Source organism: Physeter macrocephalus, chromosome 14 (assembly GCF_002837175.3).
Source record: "Physeter macrocephalus isolate SW-GA chromosome 14, ASM283717v5, whole genome shotgun sequence".
Classification (NCBI taxonomy): domain Eukaryota; kingdom Metazoa; phylum Chordata; class Mammalia; order Artiodactyla; family Physeteridae; genus Physeter; species Physeter macrocephalus.
In genome coordinates this window covers 115,229,747-115,250,681 of record NC_041227.1, presented here as the reverse complement: position 1 = coordinate 115,250,681, position 20,935 = coordinate 115,229,747, and the positions used below count along the sequence as shown (strand labels likewise).

General features: G+C 54.9%; 1 protein-coding gene across 5 annotated transcripts; it reads left to right on the top strand.

Annotated features, from left to right (window-relative positions):
* The first annotated feature begins 154 nt into the window (after positions 1-154).
* Positions 155-17,392, top strand: CACNB1 (calcium voltage-gated channel auxiliary subunit beta 1). 5 transcript variants are annotated; one of them, XM_055089958.1, is made up of 15 exons: positions 155-459; positions 2,336-2,495; positions 2,907-2,993; positions 6,149-6,268; positions 7,396-7,518; positions 8,086-8,222; positions 8,449-8,525; positions 8,934-9,088; positions 10,202-10,282; positions 10,724-10,782; positions 10,969-11,078; positions 11,233-11,384; positions 14,453-14,548; positions 14,973-15,158; positions 16,916-17,392. In XM_055089958.1, the coding sequence occupies exons 1-15, from the start codon at positions 170-172 to the stop codon at positions 17,375-17,377; spliced, it is 2,295 nt and encodes a 764-aa protein (XP_054945933.1). In that variant the 5' UTR covers positions 155-169; the 3' UTR covers positions 17,378-17,392. The 5 variants fall into 5 exon arrangements, with proteins under 5 accessions (XP_054945933.1, XP_007112617.1, XP_007112618.1 ...); XM_007112555.3 differs by lacking the exon at positions 2,336-2,495 and having other exon boundaries at positions 281-459; XM_007112556.3 differs by lacking the exons at positions 2,336-2,495; positions 2,907-2,993 and having other exon boundaries at positions 281-459.
* The last annotated feature ends 3,543 nt before the right edge of the window (positions 17,393-20,935 follow it).

The window sequence follows — 20,935 nt, the reverse complement described above, 5'->3', positions numbered from 1 at the left end:
GTGGGCCACCCTCACCCTAGGCCAGTCGGAGGCTAGCGCCCGCCGCTTCCGCCGTCCTCCCATTGTCTGTGCGGAGCCAGCGGAGGGGCTGCGAGGGGCGGGGCCGGGGCCGGAGGAGGGAGGGAGGGAGGGAGGGAGGGGGGGGTGGGAGCGGAGGGGGCGGGGGGAGATGTTGAGCCTTCAGGGGACGAGGAGGCGGCGGCAGCAGAGGAGAGAGCGGGAGGAGGGAGGGAAGGCAGGAAGAGGGCAACCGAAGGCCGGGCCAGGTGGCTCGACCGGGTGCTGGCTGCGCTGCTCTCGGTTCCGACGGCCTCTCTCATGCGTTGAGGGCGCCCGGCTGGGCCGGACCGGCGGCCGGAGGGGAGGCTCCTCTCCATGGTCCAGAAGACCAGCATGTCCCGGGGCCCTTACGCATCCTCCCAGGAGATCCCCATGGAGGTCTTCGACCCCAGCCCACAGGTGAGGCGTGGTGGCCGGGATCGAGGGAAGGGGGCCGATCTCGCGGACTTTGTGGGGTCGGATCGAGGGGGGCCAGGGAAAAAGGGGTTAGTTATATGCCCGGCGCCCAGGGGAGAGGGCTGTGCGCCCCCCAGCTCTGCCGGTGAATGATTGATGCGCGCTTGGCCGGGAGTTGTGCTGCGGTTTGGCAGAGCGGGGAGGAGGCGGTCGGGCCGCCTGTCACCCTCGCCTCCTCCTCTCCCACGCGTCAGGGTCTCTGCTGCTCGGGTACCGGCTCCAGTGGGTTGAGAGTGTGGGTGCTGGCGGGGGGACCCGGGGGTTGAAGGAGGCTAGAGAGCGAGCTCAGGCGAAGGGGGGACGGAGAGCACGCTCGGGGGCGCCGGGCGGGTGTGGGTGGGGTGGGGGGGGGGCCGAGGCGGTGGTCAGAGGGCGGTGCCAGCAGGCCTTCAGAGCTGCAGACACTGGCCCTCGAGGGTGGGGAAGGGCCCAGCTCCGGGCCAGGCCCCCGTCCCAGCCACTTCAGCTCCACCCCTATATTGGACCACCTCCCCTCCCCCAACAAACATCCACGTTATCCCTCCTCCTCCACCCCATCCCCCCCAGCCCCAGAAAATGCCTCCAAAGTTTGGAAAGTTGAATGGATGCCAACTCACTGTCCTGGAGGGGAAGAAACTGTGTTACCTGGGGGGCGTGGGGATGGGGGTGGTCTGCCGCCCCCCCCTACTCACACTTCTCCTGTGCCCCCAGGTTACCCCCAGAAAGGGGTATTCTTGGGTGGGGAGGGTGCCCATGGAGTGACCAGCAAGGTCTGGGGTGGTCGTGCCAGGGGATTTCTCTGGGACATGTCCTTATCCAACCTGGCAACACCCCAAGGCTAGGATAGCATTAACTCTTTTCTTGCTGTGGCCAGCCTGGAGCAACTGTAACCACCATGATAATGTGGGCACGTGGGGTGTAGGGGTCAGGTCAGACCTAAAAATACCTCCCTTCTCCACCCCAGGCCCCTTGGAGCCTGGGAGGCAGCTGACTGGGGCCTTCCTTTCAGCTGTCCCTTGTCCCTCTGGGTGCCACTCCCTTTTCCTTGCCTGGGATAGTGGTGGTGGTCTGAAAGAGTCTGGGGCTCACTGGGGGAATCCTCTTAAGTTCATAGGGATCCTCAGTCCTCGAGATTGGAGATATGTCTTGCTGGAGAGAAGGTGATGGGAGGGAGGATTCTCAAAGGGTTCCCAGGTGCCCTTCTCTCCCATCTATCCATCCTCCTCCTTGTACCCAGGCCCAAGGAACCAGAGCCTGTAGTCTGGTCATGGCTTACCTAGCTTCTTTGGCAAAGAAACTCTAGGATGGAGGCTAGGGGCAGGGGCTTGGAGGGCCTGAACCCTCAATGATTCCCCCCCACCCCACTCTAGACAGGCTGGGGGCCAATGTGTATATTTGAGTTGGGGAGAGCAAAGAAGTAGCCTCCTTTACAGGAGGCCTGGAAATACCTGAATGGGTGGCTGCGTGAGACATCAGGCAGTGTCCACGCCACCGAAGCCAGGAGCCCAGCCAGTGGGACTGAGCAATTCTTCTCCAGGACCCTGCGGGGGGCTGTGTCCTAGACTCATCTCGGGGCAGGGCCGAGGGACATTTAGATTGATGCAGCCTGGTGGATATCGTGGGGACAGGACGTGGGCATTGGCAGCTGAGGGTTAGAGGGCTGATCTTTCTTGCCCCCTTGGGGAGAGGTATGATCACTGTGACTGTGACGAGGGGCTGAGAAAAAGTCCTACCAGGATGGAGGCGGGGTGCTAAATCTGCCCCCATGGGTCAGGGTTGGGGTTAGATGTTTACTTTCCAAATACAGTTCCACGCCCCCTACCCCTCCCTGGGAATCTAGTTTTAGGTCTCCAAGAGCTGAGAGCTGCAACTCCCCTCCCCACTCTGCGAAAAACAAGGCAAGAGTTGGGCATGGGGAAAGCCAAGCTGGGCCTGGGTTGGCGAATCCTCTTCTCTCTGGGGGCCACAGGCACACTCAGCCCCGCTCTGCTCCAGCTGAGGTAGAGAGGGAAGGGGGGCTTTCACAGGGGCTCTCTCTGCACCCCCAGCACTGCAGGCAGCTTCTCCCTTCCCCCTGAGGCCTCTGCAGCCTGCCCAGCGTCTCAATTAGCTTTGCTGCCTAATGAGCCTCCAGCTTCTCAGTGCCTCCCCCTTCCCAACCTCCCTGGCTTGGTTTGGGGGTTTCTGTGTGTGCTTCCTAGGGCTCTCTTTCACTGTCCCCCACCCCATGGCTGTGGTCTGGCTTCTCCCTCCTGCTCGGGCTGTACCATCTCAGGAAGAAGATAGAGGGGCGGGCTGTTGAGATCAGGGAATGATATTTCCAAGGCTTGGCTGTGGTTCTGGGCCTGATGGGATGAGGGTTGGGAAAGGGCCTTTTTGATTCTACTCTTGTCCCTTCCTGGCTTCTCCAGGGCAAATACAGCAAGAGGAAAGGGCGGTTCAAAAGGTCGGATGGGAGCACATCCTCGGATACAACATCCAACAGCTTTGTCCGCCAGGTAATGGGTAGGCTGGGCTGAGAGGAGGGAGGTGGCTGGTTGGTGGAGACCAGGATTGGTGAGCTAGGTCTGAGGCTTTCTCCAGGCACCCTCCCCCGTGTCATTTGTCGCCTGCCTACAACCACCCCATACCCTTACACCCCATGACCTCCTCTGCATATACTGTCAGCTGTACCCACTCCCTCAGCCCCCACCCAACCCCTCCCCCAGCACCAGACACCAGCCCCTGCTGCCTGCCTGCCTGCGTCATCTCATTCAGGGACAGCCTGGCCTGCCTCCTTCTAGCTGGCTTCAGGCTGTCACCCACTCCCCCTGCCGGCTGTCTCTTTCCATGTCCTCCCCCAGAATCTGTGACAGCACGGGGTACAGGCAGGTCCTAAGAAATGAGGAGCCAGGACATTTGGGTCCCTGGAGCCCTGATTAGGTATGGATCAGGGAAACGCCCTTCTCACATCCAGATGTGACTGTTCTTTAATACGCAGAGAGATAAAGTGTGTTGAGGGAGGTGGAGGAGAGGCAGGAGGAAGTTGATATTAGAGAGGACTTTAGCCCAGCATCCCTGAATGAAGCGGGGTAGTGTAGCTGAATGGCTTTCTGTTCTCCCATCAGGAAGATGCTGTTCTCATCTCTGTTCTAACTCTCAACCCCAGGCCATCTCAGGCTCAGGGAGAAGCAGTGAGAGAGCCATGTAGTTGCTATGACTACAGAGCATCTCAACCAAACCTGGTACCCAAAAAAGGCAAGAGGGGCTTAGGATCAGACAAGAAAAGGAGTACACTGAAGAAAAAATGGGCAGCTTATGAGGGCAGAGGACAGTAGGGAAGTCAGCACACACCCCCCCCGCCCCCGGGCCAGGAGAGAGAGGGTGATGCCAGGCAGATCCACTACAGATGGGAGAGAGGCCCTTCTTTTCACTTCTTCTGTCTCCACGACACTTGGCACTTGTGAGCCCGGGCCTGACTTGAGAGGGTCAGGAAAGGGGCTCTTCATCCCAGCATCTCCATACAAACACAAAGTCCTTTCTTTGATCTTTCCCTCATCCCCCGTGTTGCAGGACTGGGCCAGGGCCGGGGCTAGGAAGAATGACACTGCTCAGTGGAGCCCCTCTTGACAGAAAAGGGCCTCATTCCTTCAGTGTTTGCCGACCCAGGGGATCAGACCCCAGTCTCCAATCCTTCCTCCTCTTAGCTCCCCAGCTCTGACCCCCTGTAGGTGGCAGGGAGTGGGGGGGCAGTCCTTGCCACATCTCTGAGCTAAATATACCCTAGCAGTTTGCACATGTAGCAACTCTGCTTGTAACCTGAGCCCCCTGGGGGAACGGGCAGTTTGGGCCACCCCCTAGGCCAGCAGGGGCAGGCACTGAGGGCGCCGGGATGGAGGCGCCCAACCGGACCCTCGTGGTGGTGAGCTGGGGATGGAGTGAAGGTGTGGGGAGGGGGGAGCAGCCCCTCCGGAAAGCTGGTGGGAGGCCTTCACTCCAGCCTGTCTCCTTGCCTCACTGTTTCCTTGTCTCCCGCCATTTGTGTGTGTGTGTGTGTGTGTGTGTGTGTGTGTGTGTGTTGTTCGTGTGTGTGTTGGGGTCAGTAAGTGTCTCTCTGCCACTCCATCTCTGGGTCTGTTCCCCTGGCTCTCCTGGCATCTGTCTTTCTGACTCTGAGTGCTCCCGTCAGGAGGGGTGGAGAGTGGTAGATTAACTGGTTTTCACGCTCTTTCCTTTGCATCTCTTTTCCAGCTTCTTTTAGTAGCCCCCCCCCCTACCCCCCCCCCTTCGCTCTCCTGGCATCTGTCTTTCTGACTCTGAGTGCTCCCGTCAGGAGGGGTGGAGAGTGGTAGATTAACTGGTTTTCACGCTCTTTCCTTTGCATCTCTTTTCCAGCTTCTTTTAGTAGCCCCCCCCCTACCCCCCACCTTTCCCCTCTCCACTCTCCCATTTTCATGATTTGATGGGCAGCTGCCCTCACTGATGCACCAGGTGCTCTGGGGAGGTGGGAATTGGTCTTCTCTCTTTCCCAGGTTCCCTCCATACGAAGCTAATGGGCATTGCTGGCCAGGTGACCCTTTTCCTGTCTTCTGGAAAGAACCCCCTCACCTCTGCAGTCTTGTTCTTTCTTCAGGTCCCCTCCTGCCCTTTGTAGCAACACCACTGCTGCACGGTCACACAAATCCACACCTCCTGGCTCCTGCCCTCACATGCCCTCAGGGACACAGACAGTGAGGGCATTCCCCCGTTCCGCCCCGTATGCACACACGTGTACCTGTATGCATTCAGTCATACACACCAGGACATACCATAGAACATACCCTTGAAGTTGCACATGCAAGCACATCCGTGAATTAGCGTGTTCATTCACGCCCTGGGTCTGGACAGGCTGTGCGTGTCTTACACATGTGCCTGCATCACTGAGGGAGTTCCCTGTGCTCTGGGATGGTCGCTGTGATCAAGGCCTGCTTCCTCGCACACCCAGACTTCTGAGCCTGCCTTAACCCTGGCAGCCAGCAGCCCTAGTACTGAGGAAAGGCCTGCTCGTGTCCTTCTCGTAACTTGCCTCTTCTTGCACCACCCCAGGAATCTTGGGTTCTTTTTTGTATCTTATGAGAGCCTGAGGGCTGGGGCTCCCCAGCTTCTGGAAGAGGAGGTAGGATTCTATCTTTCCTCACCCTTGAGCAGAAAATGGCAAATTTTGGTGTGGCCCTAGCCCATGGAGCGGGCTGCCCATTGCCGCCAGTGCCGAGAGTTCAGGCCTGAGCTGGTGGCTACAGCCCCTGGAAGGACTCACTGGGCCTGTGCTGAGTCTGTCTCAGCCGGTGCTGGGGGCAGGGGAGGGAAGGAGGAGCAGGGAGTGGAGACTGTCCCTTGGCACTCCACCCCTGCGCTGTGCCCCTATCAGGTTCCTACCCCTCCCTGGGCCCCAAGCAGCTGTCCTTGGACCTGCCGTAATCCCCTGCTTGCTGCTGTCACCCTTCCTAGGGCCACACTCTCTCCAGGGGCCTGCAGACCTCATTCTCTGGCTCTTCCCATCTAATACCACCTCCTCCTAGCCCTTGTGGTATCACGCTGGGCTGGCTGGGGCTTGAGGCATCCACGACGGGTGCCTTCCGAGGCCCAGGAGCTGGCGAGGCAGCGTTGGCCCTGAGCTGGCCCTGTCTGTTTTCAGGGATCAGCAGAGTCCTATACCAGCCGTCCATCAGACTCCGATGTGTCTCTGGAGGAGGACCGGGAAGCCTTAAGGAAGGAGGCAGAGCGCCAGGCATTAGCCCAGCTCGAGAAAGCCAAGGTGAGAAAGATGGGAAGGGCTGTGCTGGCATTATTTCCCTTACCCCAGGCCTCAGAGACAGCCTGGACAGGCCCAGGGTCAAGTCTTGGCCCAGCCACTTCCTAGCTCATGTACCCCTCTGATGTGCCTCTGCCTTTCACCTGTAAAGTATAAGCTATAATACCTGCCTCCTTATAAAGTACAGTAAGTGCCTAGTTTCTACACATAATAGGAGCTAAACATTTCCACTCATTTCTGGAGTCCAATTTTCTGGGCTCTTATTAGCTGTGTGATCTTAGGCAAGTCACTTAACCTTTCTGAACGTTAGTCTTCTCATTCATTAAAATGAATATGGTGGGAGTTCCCTGGCAGTCCAGTGGTCAGGACTCAGCACTTTCACTGCCGTGGCCCTGGGTTCAATCCCTGGTGGTCGGGGAAACTATGATCCCACAAGCCACGTGGTGCAGCAAAAAAAAAAAAGAAAAAAAAACAACCATAAAATGAATATGGTAATAGTACTTAACTTCATAGGGTTTTTGTAATGAATAAATGAGATAATGGGTGTGGAACATATAACACAGTCCCTGTTACACTACACAGTAGCTGCTATCATTATTATTACTATTATTTGTTCTTATTGTTGTTGTTACTATTATTATTATTCCTTCTTGGTGTTATTCTAGGCTCTCCCGTCACCTATACTTAGCATTCCCTGATGCCCTACTCCACCCTGAGAGGACTGAGTTCTATGGTTTGCTTTTTTTTTTTTATTGTGAAATTTAATATATGCAGTAAAAAACTGCATAAGCCATTCAGTATATGTTTTATTTAAAAAAAAATTTTTTTGAAGTATAGTTTATTTACAATGTTGTGTTAGTTTCAGGTATACAGCAAAATGATTCAGTTATACATATATGTGTATATTCTTTTTCAGATTCTTTTTCATTATAGGTTATTACAAGATTTTGAATATAGTTCCCTGTGCTATACAGTAGGTCCTTGTTGTTTATCTATCTTATGTATAGTAGTATGTACAGTATATGTTTTAATAAACAATTTACAAAACAAACCTCTCCATAATCACCACCGCAGTCAGGAAGTTGTACATCCCATTGTGATTTAACCCTCTGGTTGTCATCTTCCTCTAGACCAAGCCAGTGGCATTTGCTGTGCGGACAAATGTCGGCTACAACCCATCTCTAGGGGATGAGGTGCCTGTTCAGGGAGTGGCCATCACCTTCGAGCCCAAGGACTTCCTGCACATCAAAGAGGTGGGGGGGATATGTTGGCATCTGGAGGGAGGGCAGGGTAGTGGGTGCCAGGAGAGGGGCTGTCAGAGCTCTAGTGGAAAAAGACTTCTGAGCCAAGCAGAGCTGGGCTAAATCTGCTGTGTGACCTTAGGCAAATCTTTCCACCTCTCTGAGCTTCGCATTTTTCATTGGTAAAATGGGACGGTAATGCCTAGGTCACAAGGTTGTTGGGAGGGTTTGTGATGAGGCCTGTCAGTGGGGTGGCAGTGTGCCAGGCACATGGAGGTGTCAGCATTTACTTCTCTCCCTGCCTTTCCAGGGTAGAGCTGGCACATGGGGGAGGAAGCACTCTCAGAACAGGGATGTGCTCGGGGGTGTGGGTGGTCCGTGGCACAAGAGGATGCTGGTTCCGGAGAGTCCTGAGAATTGGGGGCTGTAATCAGAGGCTGGTGCCAGGGCTGTTTGAGGGTGCCGCCCCCTGGGCGGGGTAGGCAAGTCTGGGGGTGGTGTCCCCTGGGGCTGGCTGCTGGCTTGTACCTCTAATCTCCCTCTTGGTCTCCCCCACCCCACTGCCGTTGTCGTTTGCAGAAATACAATAATGACTGGTGGATTGGGCGACTGGTGAAGGAGGGCTGTGAGGTTGGCTTCATCCCCAGCCCTGTCAAACTGGACAGCCTGCGTCTGCTGCAGGAACAGAAGCTGCGCCAGAACCGCCTCAGCTCCAGGTGTTTGGCTGGGGGCAGGGCACCTCCGGGAGAGGCCAGCCAGCCAGCCAGGAGTAGGCCCTGAGGGTTGACGCTTTGCCCCGAGGACACAAAACTGTCTGTGGCATCACCAGTGGGGCTGGCAAATGAGGGCGGGGCGCGGGGGGCAGCCTGTGAGAGAACAAATCCCCCACCCTCACGCCCACCTCCTTTGCTCACGGCTCCATTTGCCTCTCTGCCCACACAGCAAATCAGGTGACAACTCCAGCTCCAGTCTGGGAGACGTGGTGACTGGCACCCGCCGCCCCACGCCCCCTGCCAGTGGTAAGAGCTGCCGCCACCCCACGGGGTCGGGTGGAGCTCCTGGGCGGGGTGGTCTCCCCACTGCCTGTCCCCTCCTTTCCCTGCAGTTGGGGGTACCCCAATCCTGAGCCCTCCAGACACCTCCGGTGGTACCCCCTCCATGAAGAGCAGGACACCCCACAAGCTGGGCCTGTCCATCCGCGCCCGTTCTGTCATGTCTCTACTCTCCCATTTCTTTGGTAGCTCCACCTCTCTGCCTGACTGCCCTGCCCCCTACCCCCCATTCATTTCTCCCAGCCCTGTTCCATTCACCTCTTCTTCTTTCTTTTTTCCCCATCCCATCCCTGCGTTTTGTACTTGTGTCTCCATGTCCATCTCACTCCTCCCCACCTCGCCTCCTTCCTCCCTCATCTTGACTCTCCGGTCCAGGTAATGAAATGACTAACTTAGCCTTTGAACTAGACCCCCTGGAGTTAGAGGATGAGGAGGCAGAGCTCGGTGAGCATAGTGGCTCTGCCAAGACTAGCGTTAGCAGTGTCACCACCCCGCCACCCCACGGCAAGCGCATCCCCTTCTTCAAGAAGGTAATTCTTGCTGGGTCCTTGCGATAGGGGAGGTCAGAGCCCAGCGCTTTGGCGGGGGCTGGGGGCTGGAATGGATTCTGATGTGGTGTCAGCCTGATTCTGTGGGAATCAGGCCTTCCTGCCAAGGAGGAGGGAAGGGTAGAAGGGCACCGAGAATGGGCACGTCTGTCTCCACACACAACTCCACCCTGGCCCACTTTCCCGGAAGGGATGGTTCTTGCAGTGGAAGCACCCTTTCTCTTGGAAGGCTGCCCCCGCCTCTCAGCTGAAAGCAGGGTCTGGGTAATGAGACCTGACCTTTCCCCCTCACTGCCAGTGGGGTAGGCCCTGTTTGCCCCCACTCCCACATGTGAAGGGGAAAGTGGAATTGTGACCTTCTTGGCCCTTTCCGGACTCCATGGGGCTAGGGTGGGCACACGGGGATCTCCTGGCTGCAGAGCAGGACAGTTAACGTACCCTTAAAATGGGCAGTTTGGCCTGCACTGGGGCCAGGAGATGGGCACCAAATTAGAGGCTGTCACTCTTCCCAGCTCTTTTCCAAGACCCAGAAAGGGGTACAGGATGTCTGAATATTCCCGAGTTCACTGGACTGGCTGTCAGTCCTGCTTCCAGCCCTGATCCAGGGCCATCTCTGGCTCCCCCTTGGCACGGGGTCCCATCCCCTCTCTCTGGCTCTGTCTGTTACTAACACGCATGCCTTGTTATCTCTCCTCGTCTGCCCGCTCTCCCTCCCTCTCTTGTCCTGGCTCCTCCCCTGCCCTCTGCCCCTGCCTGGGTACCTTCCCCTTTCTCCTCCCCCTCCCTCCTCTTGGCAATCTCTGGACCCAGCCAAACAGAAGCAGAAGTTGGTGAGTATCACAGCTTTCTGTGTCCCCCTCCCTACCCCCTGGGATGAGATAGGGGGACCTTCTAACACCCATTCCCATATCTGCCCCCCTTTTCCCCAACCCTTCCTGGTTCTCCCTTGCCATACCTCCCCACCCCCACCCCGATCCTCACATCTGGACTTTGGGACCGGGGGAGGAAAGGATGCATGGGGGAGCCTGGAGGTGGGGGAAGAGGGGCTAATGCCATCTCCACTCTGGGGTTTCCCCTCCCTGCTTCCGCCCCCAGACAGAGCATGTGCCCCCCTATGACGTGGTACCTTCCATGAGGCCCATCATCCTGGTGGGACCGTCGCTCAAGGGCTATGAGGTAGGAGCCCCTAGAGGCGAGTGGACCCAGAGGGGCCCAGACCTCCAGAAAGACTCCATAGAAAGGTCTTCAGACCCCAGAGAGATCCTCCAGTAGGGCCCTCCCAGGGTTTCCTCCCCAGAGGGCTACAGACCTTCAGAGACACCCGCCTCCATGGGGGGCCCAACCCCCAGGGAGACCCCAGAAGGGTCTAGTCCTCTCAAAAAAACCCCAGAAAAGTCCTCCCAGAGATCCCACCTAAAAGGATCTTTTCAATCAGAGACCCCAGTGGAGGCCCCTCAGACTCAAAAGGACTGCCCCCTCCCCCCAACAGGGACTTACTCATCGCAGGGATTTAAGAGGAAAATGGAATGTCAGGGGGCAAATACCTAGCAGCCCACCCTCCCTGAGGGGCTTTAAACACCTGACTTCTCCTCCCCCACCCCACCCCACCAACCTTAGGTTACAGACATGATGCAGAAAGCTTTATTTGACTTCTTGAAGCATCGGTTTGATGGCAGGTAAGACCCTGGGAGCTGGCTCTCCACGCCCACCATGGTTCTCTGCTGCTGGGGTTGGGCAGGATGGCTTGAATGACAATCTTGGAACTCTTGGAGTGAGGGATAAGAGGCTGTCCTGGAGCCTGGGGAGTAGGCAGGGCATTCTAGGCCACCCTGACCCCTGGCTCCTCTTGGCCCATCCCCCAGGATCTCCATCACTCGTGTGACAGCGGACATTTCCCTGGCTAAGCGCTCAGTCCTCAACAACCCCAGCAAACACATCATCATCGAGCGTTCAAACACACGCTCCAGCCTGGGTGAGCCCACCCCTTAGCTCCACCCCCACCCCTGCTCTGGGGCCAGATGTGGGAGGCGGGGAGGGGGGGGCATCTCCAGAAATGCTCTATTTGCCCACGGCCTCCTGGGAGGCCCCCTTACATTTCCCCCTGCCCCATGACTCCATTCCCCCAGCTGAGGTTCAGAGCGAGATCGAGCGAATCTTCGAGCTAGCCCGGACCCTTCAGTTGGTTGCTCTGGATGCCGACACCATCAACCACCCAGCCCAGCTCTCCAAGACCTCACTGGCCCCCATCATTGTTTACATCAAGATCACCTCTCCCAAGGTGGGTGCAGGAGTCTGACCCTATTGGAGACAGGAGTGCTCTGGTTGGGCTGCCTGTGTTTAAACCCCAGGTACTGCTTACTAATTGTGTGACTTAATCTCCTCGAGCCCAGATTCCCTGCTCTGTCGAACTCCACTGTCTGGATATTGTGAAGATTCAACCTAATGTGAATACTTAGCACTTAGCAAAGGGTCTGGTATAATATACCTGATCATGGTTTTTTTTTTTTTTTAAAGCATTTATTTATTTATTTATTTTTGGCCGCGTTGGGTCTTCGTTGCTGCGCATGGGCTTTCTCTAGTTGTGGTGATCGGGGGCTACTCTTTGTTGCGTTGCACGGGCTTCTCATTGCAGTGGCTTCTCTTGTTGCGGAGCACGGGCTCTAGGCGCACGGGCTTCAGTAGTTGTGGCACGTGGGCTCAGTAGTTGTGGCTTGCGGGCTCTAGAGCGCAGGCTCAGTAGTTGTGGTGCACGGGCTTAGTTGCTCCGTGGCATGTGGGACCTTCCCAGACCAGGGATAGAACCCATGTCCCCTGCATTGGCAGGCGGACTCTTAACCACCGCGCCACCAGGGAAGTCCCCCTTGTCATGTATTAACTATTTTAAATATTATTATTAGGGTCATGCAGCCCAGTCCCCTGTCTCTACTTTGTTGACTTCTCCTGAGTCCAGAAAACAGAAAGAATTCTGTGCTTTCTGTCTCAGTGTCACCCAGCTACTTGGCGGCTGGGAAAAGACCTTTCCTGTCTTGCGATTTCAGCCCTTTTTGCTGCACCGCCTTCATGTAGGCCTTGATAGAGATGAAATTGGTAGGAAGGCTGATTTACTTCCTGGTCATATAGCGGCTCCATTAGTTTTCCCTCCTAGACATTAGTAGGGGTTTGAGAAACATGGAAGGTGAGCTTAGGTGAAGGATTTGAAATGAGAAGACAGCATGGGGTTCAAATCCTAGCTCTGATTGGCTTATTTTTATTTAATTAATTAAATCTTGGTTTTGGGTTTTTGGGTTGTATTTTATTGAGCTTGTGATCTTGGGGGGATTATTTAGCCTTTGCACCTCAGTTTCTTTACCTACAAAATGGGAATTATAATCATTCTCATATGTTATTATTGAGAGGGTTGGAGGTAATGATGTAAAGAGCCCAGAGTTCTGACTGTCTGATGAAGGCAACCAGAGGTGGTAACTGTTAACATCTCATGCTAGCACTCAGTTTCTTTTTTTTTTTAATATTTATTTATTTGGCTGCTCTGGATCTTAGTTGCGGCACACGGAATCGTCATTGCCACCTGCGGGATCTTCGTTGCAGCACACGGGATCTTTTAGTTGCGGCATGCGGGATCTAGTTTCCTGACCAGGGATCGAACCCTGGTCCCCTGTGTTGAGAGTCTTAACCACTGGACCACCAGGGAAGTCCCTGAGCACCCAGTTTCTTAATCTTTCTGAGTCCTAAGTTTCTAATGAGCATAAAGGGGGTGATGGGATTTAAGTACTTCCTGGGGTGGTTGAAAGGATCAAATGAGACAATGGCTGCAAAAACACTTTGTGAACTAGAAAGCTAACAGACACTTCCATTGCCCCCACTGAGCACTGACTGAGGTTAAGGGTGGCGACTCTGGAATCAGACTGCCTGAGTTTAGATACCAGTGCTACCACTTACCGGCTCTGTGCTCTTTTGGCAAGTCACCTAACTTCTCTATGCTTCAGTTTCCTCATCTGCAAAACAGGAATCCTCAAATGGTGCTTGTGAAGATGAAATAAACAAATTAACCACGCAAAATGCCTGGTACCTACTAAGCACTGTATCTATTCTTTTTTTTTGTTTTTAGATTTTTATCTTGAAATCATTTCAAATTTACAGAAGATTTGTAAGAATAGTAGGACTATCTTTGAATACCCTTCACTCAGATTCACTACTTTTTTAGCAGCTTTATTGAAACAAAATTCACATGCCATTCAATTCAGCCATTTAAAGTATACAATTTAATTTTTTTCAGACTCACTAATTTGGAACATTTTGCCACATTTAATTTATGTATGTATGTATTATGTATATGTGGGCTTATATATATGTATCTTTTTTCCTGAACTATTTGAGAGTAAGTTGTAGATATTGTATGCCTTTATCCCTAAATATTTCGACATGTATTTCTTAAGAACAAGGATATTAATTTACATAACCACAGTACAATTGTCAAATTTAAGAAATCTTATCTAAAATACTGTCCATCTTCAGTTTTCACCGGTTGTCTCAATAATGCCCCTTATAGCAACTTCCCCTTCAACCCAGGATCAAGTGTTGCATTTAGTTGTTATATCTCTTTATAGTCTTTAAGCTGAAAAATTTCCTCAGCCTTTCTTGGATTTTCATGACACTGACATTTTTTAAGAGTACAGATCACTTATTTTGTAGATTGTTCCTCGGTGTGGGTTTGTCTGATGTTTCCCCATGACTAGATTTAGGTTTTACGTTTCAGGTAGGAACATCACCAAAGCCATGTGTCCTTCTGAGGGCGTTGCATCAGGAAGCACAGGATGTCGGTGCTGTTAACTTTGATCACTTAGTTAAGGTTGTAGCTTTATGTTTAGCTATTATCATCATTATTACTGTTATCAATGAGATGAGAATAATAATAGTGGCTGCATAATGGCATTATTGTCAGGACTAAATGAATTGATTGTGTAAAAAGCACAGAATAGTGCCAGTACATAGCACGTGTCCCTATAAAGGATGGCTACTGCTGTTAACGTGGAGGGGAAGTTGGCCCAGAGAATGAAGCCTATAAAGTTTACAGGGGTTGGGAAGGAGAATCACTGCCCTTCATACAGCCACTGCTGGAACTTCCCAGGACAGGCTGGCTTGAGACCCAGGAGAGAGGCTGAGCGCTGTGTAGGATGGACACAGGACTGGTGAGGTCATTTCTGAAGAGGCGGCCAGGGCTGAGAGTCATGGAACATCCCCTGGCCCCGATACTGTCTCTCCACACTGGCTCCAACCAGGACCTGCCTCTGCGGCTTGGTGCATTGCAGGGTCCCTCCCTTTAGCTCCTCTTCTCCCCCCACAAACCAGGTTCTTCAGAGGCTCATCAAGTCTCGAGGGAAGTCTCAGTCCAAACACCTCAATGTGCAAATAGCAGCCTCGGAGAAGCTCGCGCAGTGTCCCCCCGTGAGTGCTGAGACCCAGGGGAAGGGAAGGGGCGACGTTTGGGTTCTCCATGTGTCCTCTGGCCTGCATAAGAGAGTGACCGGGAACGCCTGGGAGGGGTCCAGAGATGCAGGCGGGTTTTCTGGGAAAAGAGTGCTGGATGTTCAAGTCCCAGAAGCACCACTTCTCTGTGGGGAGTTAAGCCCCTCTCCACGCCTTGGTTGCCTTATATCTAGAATGAGGGAGTTGGAGTATTGGCGTACCAAGACCTCTTGTAGTTCTGTCGATTTATATATCTAAGAGCCCTCCTCTTCCTGGACATCCAGAGGTTTCTTTTTAACTTTGTCCTTCAACCCCTTGACTCCACCCACTGCCCCAGGCCACACCCTCACCCCTTGGTCTTGCCCAGCTCATCCCAGCCCTGCCCTTAACCCCGCCTCCACAGGAAATGTTTGACATCATCCTGGATGAGAATCAACTGGAGGATGCCTGCGAGCATTTGGCTGAGTACTTGGAAGCCTATTGGAAGGCCACACACCCGCCCAGCAGCACTCCGCCCAATCCGCTGCTGAACCGCACCATGGCTACTGCAGCCCTTGCCGCCAGCCCCGCCCCTGTCTCCAACCTCCAGGTACAGGTGCTCACCTCACTCAGGAGAAATCTCAGCTTCTGGGGAGGGCTGGAGGCCTCGCAGAGGGCCAGGGCGGTGCCCCAGCAGCAGGAGCACACCGTGTAGGTGCCCCGCCCATGTCCCCTCCCGCCCAGGGCTCGGAACTGAGGAACTGAGCACAGTGAACATGGGCAAGGAAGGGAAGAGTTTTATTTTGTAAAAAATGTGGTGAGTGGAAGCTTCTGGTGTCTGTGGTTTTTGATGGGATTGGGGCTGGCTGGTGGGGCCTCCCTGGGCCTGGTCCCACAGGACCATATCTGCTGCCCTGGGGGCTTTTGCCTTGGGGGCCTTGTAGGATAAGTGACTAGGAAGAAACAGAGGAAAATCAATTTATGTTTGCTGGACTCTACACCCATTTTAGACCCAACAGAGGTCACAGCATTTTAGACGCAGCAGACCAAGGGCCCTCAGACGCAGGGAATCCCACAGAGCAGGGCTGTTCAAACCAGAGAAAATGCCCCCTCCTCCAGAGCCCTAATCTCAGGAGACTTCTCAGTAGAGACCCAAAAGGAAGCATCTTCCATGAGTTGAACCTTCCATCCTTCTCCCAGTTAAACAGATTCCAGGAAAGACCCTCCTGTGGGTTCTCCACCCTGACTTAATCTCCTCCCATGGGAGCCAAGGCCTATCTCTGAGGTCAAACCATTAAGTATTGGGTTCCAGATTAGAACCAGAAGAAACCCATGAAATCATTCTAGACCATTGCTTTTCAAATTTGTTTTCAGCACCAGAGCCCATTTGTTCACTGAATCTTATGTGGAAGCTCAGTATGTAGTAGACAAGGCCTCCTTGCTCTGCTCAGAGGGAGCTAGTGGCTTGGCCTCCATTTCACTCCCACGGGGACCCCTGAAGCACTCTGTGCCCTGTCCACCCACCCCAGATCTCCAGGGAATAGTTTGGAAATTGCTGCTCTAGTCTAATCCCCATCACACCACCACAGAGACACTGGGCCACTGAGACGGGAGTCACTTGCTCAGGGTCACACAGCTTGAAGTAGCAGGGAATGGGGCTAGAACCCAGGTCTCTTTGCACCCCACCCAGCAGCCTCTATGGCCATCTTCATGTGGCATTTGGTGCTGAGGACATTGGGCCATCTCCTTGTTGCCAGTGGGGGATAGAGACCCATCAGCCTTCCCCAGCCTGCAGCTTTGAGTCTTTGTTGGGGGCAGGGGAGGAATCCTATCAACCTTGGAGACTTTGTCATCTGACTAGGCAACGGGGTGGGGGGAAGTGTGGGGTTCTGGAAGCCTGTGACTAGGGTCTGGTTGGGCTGAAGGAGCTGGCTGAAATCCACCCTTAGTATATTTGGGAAACTGGGGGCAATGACTAACCCAATCAACCACTAACGAGTAGCGATACTAATGAGCTGTTGGTGATGATTTAGCCCAAGACAGCATTAATGTGTGCCTTGAGGAATTGATGACTAATTGTTCATGGGCTGTCTACCGTGGTTGCCAGGAGAGTTCATGCCTTCACCCACCTTAAGAAGGTCCGGTGCCCCCTCTCCTAGTGGAGGAGCAAATGCCTTGAATTCTGTCCTCCGGCTCTCTGGCTGGGCTCCAGAGCCGTTTGCTGGCTGCCCATCCCCTAGGGTCAGCACCCTCCTCTCCTTCAGCCAGGCTGGGTGTCTTGGTGCCCTCACTAACCTGCCTTGCTTTGTTGTGTTTCTCTCACTCCTGCCTGATCTGCATGGTGTGTGCCGTCTGCCTGCTAACCAGGGACCATACCTTGCTTCCGGGGACCAGTCGCTGGAACGGGCCACCGGGGAGCACGCCAGCGTGCACGAGTACCCGGGAGAGCTGGGCCAGCCCCCAGGCCTTTACCCCAGCAGCCAGCCGCCAGGCCGGGCGGGCACCCTGCGGGCACTGTCCCACCAAGACACGTTTGATGCCGACACCCCTGGCAACCGAAACTCTGCCTACACGGAGCTGGGAGACTCATGTGTGGACATGGAGACTGACCCCTCCGAGGGGCCAGGGCTTGGAGACCCTGCAGGGGGCAGCACCCCACCAGCCCGACAGGGATCCTGGGAGGATGAGGAAGACTATGAAGAGGAGCTGACCAACAACCGGAACCGCGGCCGGAATAAGGCGCGCTATTGCGCGGAGGGCGGCGGTCCAGTTCTGGGACGCAACAAGAATGAGCTGCAGGGTTGGGGGCGGGGCGTCTACATCCGCTGAGAGGCAGGGGCCACACAGTGGGAGGAAGGGCTCTGAGCCCAGGGAAAGGGCGGGGGACAGAGGGGCTCACCACTGCGGATGTATCTTGCCTCCAGGGGGCGCTGTCTCCCTCCTTTCAGATGCCTTTGCTCAATGTTTGGGGTTTCTTTGGTGGTAGCATTCCAACCAGCTCCTGGGACTCCCTTAAGCCTCAGCGGTAGGTTTTTACCTACATGCTGTGGGTGCATGGGGGGATGACAACCTTCCTGCAGTATCCCCTTCCCCACCTCAGGGGGCTCTCTCCCCTCGCCCAGAGAAAAGGTGCAGTTCCTTAACTCCTTCTACTCCAGGCTCTAAATGAGTGTCCTAAAATGGGGTGGCCCTTTCTTTTTCCAACCTGGAGTATTTGGGAAGGGTAGGGGGGCTTTTCCTGGAGAGGGAGACCACAGACTCTTTCCCATGAGGGCTGTCTTCCCCAAGCCCCAGATCCAGGGTTCTTCACCATGCCCACCCCTCCCCCTAGCTTCCTGGCAGCATTGTCTGGGAGGTGAAAGCTACAGCATTGGAAGCCCCACCGGGATCTCGTCTTCGGGAGTGGTCTGGGTAGAAGCTGGCAGGCATCAGATGTAGTGCCCTGTGCCCGCCCAGGACCTAGAACCCTGAGGAGGGGGCAACCCGAGATGCTGCTACCCACCCCACCACCTCCATGCCTCAAGGCTTTGCCTACCCCAGGAATGAGCTTTGCCTACAACATCCCTTGCCTGCAGCCATCAGAAGAGGGGGCCCCTCTGCATCTGAGCCCCCCCCATCCCCTTGTCACCTGGGTGTGGAGCCCATGGAACACTCTGGTCCAGCTCATTTTGAAACCAAAAAACTGCTCCACCTTGCATTCTGAGGCCCCAGGGGAGAGGCCCTGTGGGTTGGTGCCCCAGAGGTACTCGTCACCCCAGGGGTTGCCTCAGGACCTCGGATCTCCCCCGGGGGGCTTGGCTGCTGCTGCTGCCCTGTATCTGCCTCTTGTGATCCCGTCCTTTACCCGTGTCCGCGCCCCCCAGGAGAGGCCTTGGTACCGCCTCTGCCCTGGATCATCCCTCTGCCTAGCACCCCGTAGCCCAGCAGCCCTGTCCCCCACCCCCACCAGCACCCAGCTGGGCCAGAGAGAGCCGATTGTGCCAACGAGGACTGGGCCCTGCCCGGCTGCCCGCCTCAGGGATGGGCGCCTCATGCCTGTCTCGCCACCTCCTGTGCCAATGTTGTCCCACCCGCCACCCCCACCCGGGGGTGGGGTGCAGCTTCCACTTACTGGTTAGAAGAGACCACTGCCCAACCTTTCCCCTTCCTGTCTGGTGTCCTGTGCCCCCATCTGTCTGTCTGTTCGTCTGTACTCCCCTAGGAGAAGTATTTTGCCACATATAAAACCGCCATCCTGTCCTTTGCGGCCACCTCCTGAGCCTGCTTCTTTGTTCCCGCCGCGTGGTTGCCAGCCTAGGTGTGTGGGAGCTGCTGATGAGCAGGGAGGGAGAGTGAAGGGGTGGGTGCCGGAATAAAGCCGTGGCCAGTCTCGGCTCTGCTCAGCCCCTAGCCCCATGCCTGTCCGGTCTGTCTCCCCATAAGTAGAGCCAGGGAAAACTGGAAGCTGAGACGGGAAGTGGGGTGCCCCGGGTTTCGTTCCGGGGGTCAGATCCAGAGCCACTGGCACACTGTCTTAGAGGCCGGTGCTTGCTTCTCTGCTCCTGTGGCCTCAGCTGCTCCCCAACTCCCCAGGGAGGGATGGGCCGAGCTTCCGGCTCCCCCCACTGATGCCTCCACAACTACCCACCCCAGCCCCTGCTAACCAACCTGGTGGGAGGGGAAGAGAATCAGGAGCCCCCATCCCAGTCCCAGACGGAGAGAAAGATCAAAAGCCAGGAGGAGAGTCAGCAGGTGACAGTGCCCGTTCCTGCCACCATCAGCTGGCCGGATGGTGGACTTGTGACGGTGGATCCTTCCTGCTGTCGCCTGTATCCTGCCTCACCCAGCACGCACAAACCATTTCTCCACTCTCATGGTTCTTGTTTCTGGGGGGGTGGACCTGAATGCTCCTGCGCAAAGTGTGTGTGTAGAGGGCAACAGACGTCAGGACCCTCCAGATGAGGGGTTAGCAAACCCAAGGAAAGAGGAACTGGGAAGGCCCACAGGTCGAGTGACTGGCCCATGGTCAACTGGGGGGTGGTGGCAAAGCCAGCACTGCTGGGACTGGAGCCCAGTCTGATGCCATCGTAGTGCTCCTCCCACTGCCTTTCAATGGAATCATCTTTCTTTCCTGTGTTTATTCATTGAGCAAACGTTTATTGAGCATCTACTATGTACCGGGCACAAGTCTAAGCGGGAGCTACGGACAATTCAGGACAGCACAACGAGCTCTCTGATGTGGGAAGCAGTGGGTCCTGGGGGAACCTGGAAGAGGGGTCCCTGCCTTAACCTGGGGAGATCAGGGGGTGCTTCGTGGAGGAGGTGAGGCTTGAGTGGAGTCTAGAAGGCTGGTTAGGAATTAACCTGGGCAGAGAAGGAGGGGAAGTGTTCAAGGCAGAGGAAATAGATGACACGCATGACACGTTCTTGGCACTTTGCTAGCAAAGTGTGCTCTCAAGGTGATGGTAAGAGAGGGGTCCGCGGGAGCAAGTCACAGGGGCCTTGAGTCACATTAGGGAGTTTGGGCTTTGTCCTCAAGCTGGTGTGCAGAAACTGAAGGACTGTAAGCAGCGATGGTAAGATTGTCTCGGTTGCAGTTTGGAGCATAGATTGGAGGCGCGCCTAGCTTGGAAACAGCTGCAATGCTCCAGGTGAAAAATGAGGAGGGTTTTCAGTGGAATGGGGAAGGAGGCGGTGGCTGCCAGAGACATCTAGCAGTTACGATTGAGAGCTCTTGGAGAGTGATTAGAGGCAGCTAGTGAGAAAAAGGGAGGCATCTGGGGTGACTGTGGGTGAGGGTCTTCCCAGACATAGAGGAAGCAGGTGAAAAAACAGGTCAGAGGCGGAAATGATACTTAGCTTTGGACAAGGTGGGTTTAAGGTGCATGTGGGAGAATGTCCAAGAGGAGAAGAGCAGAAAACAGGCTTGGTCTGGGGCTGCACAGAGGAACTCCATCTGCAGTGGACCCTGGTACTTTAAAATCAAAGGCAGGGCTCATTAGCTTCAGTTTACAGATAAAGCTCAGCGAGGTTAAGCAGTCTGTCCATAGTAACACAGCCATCAAGCAAGGACATGAACTGAGGTCGGATTTCAAGTTCTGTGGTGTCCGTGACCCCCAAGTCTCGTGCTAATTCTCCTGGCCAGGATGCCCTAGCTTCTGCAAGGGAAGGGGTGCAGGGGAGGAGGAGGCAGGTGTCTGAGTATGTTTCTGTCTTCTCTCCACGTGCCTTCTGCCTGAAATTGCATTTTACCAGAACTTGCCGGCAGAGGCATTTCTAGGTGGCTTAGAGATATTGAGAGATGAGGAGAGAGAGACTTTTTTTTTTTAATATTTATTTATTTACTTATTTATTTGGCTGCGCTGGGTCTTAGCTGTGGCATCTTCAGTGGCGGCATGTGGGATCTAA

Bases quoted from the DNA above. Each gene is read 5' to 3' on its own strand.
- CACNB1 (XM_055089958.1), top strand. From the start codon at position 170: ATGTTGAGCCTTCAGGGGACGAGGAGGCGGCGGCAGCAGAGGAGAGAG. The intron at 460-2,335 runs GTGAGGCGTGGT...CTGGGAATCTAG, and splicing joins TCTTCGACCCCAGCCCACAG to TTTTAGGTCTCCAAGAGCTG. The intron at 7,519-8,085 runs GTGGGGGGGATA...TGTCGTTTGCAG, and splicing joins ACTTCCTGCACATCAAAGAG to AAATACAATAATGACTGGTG.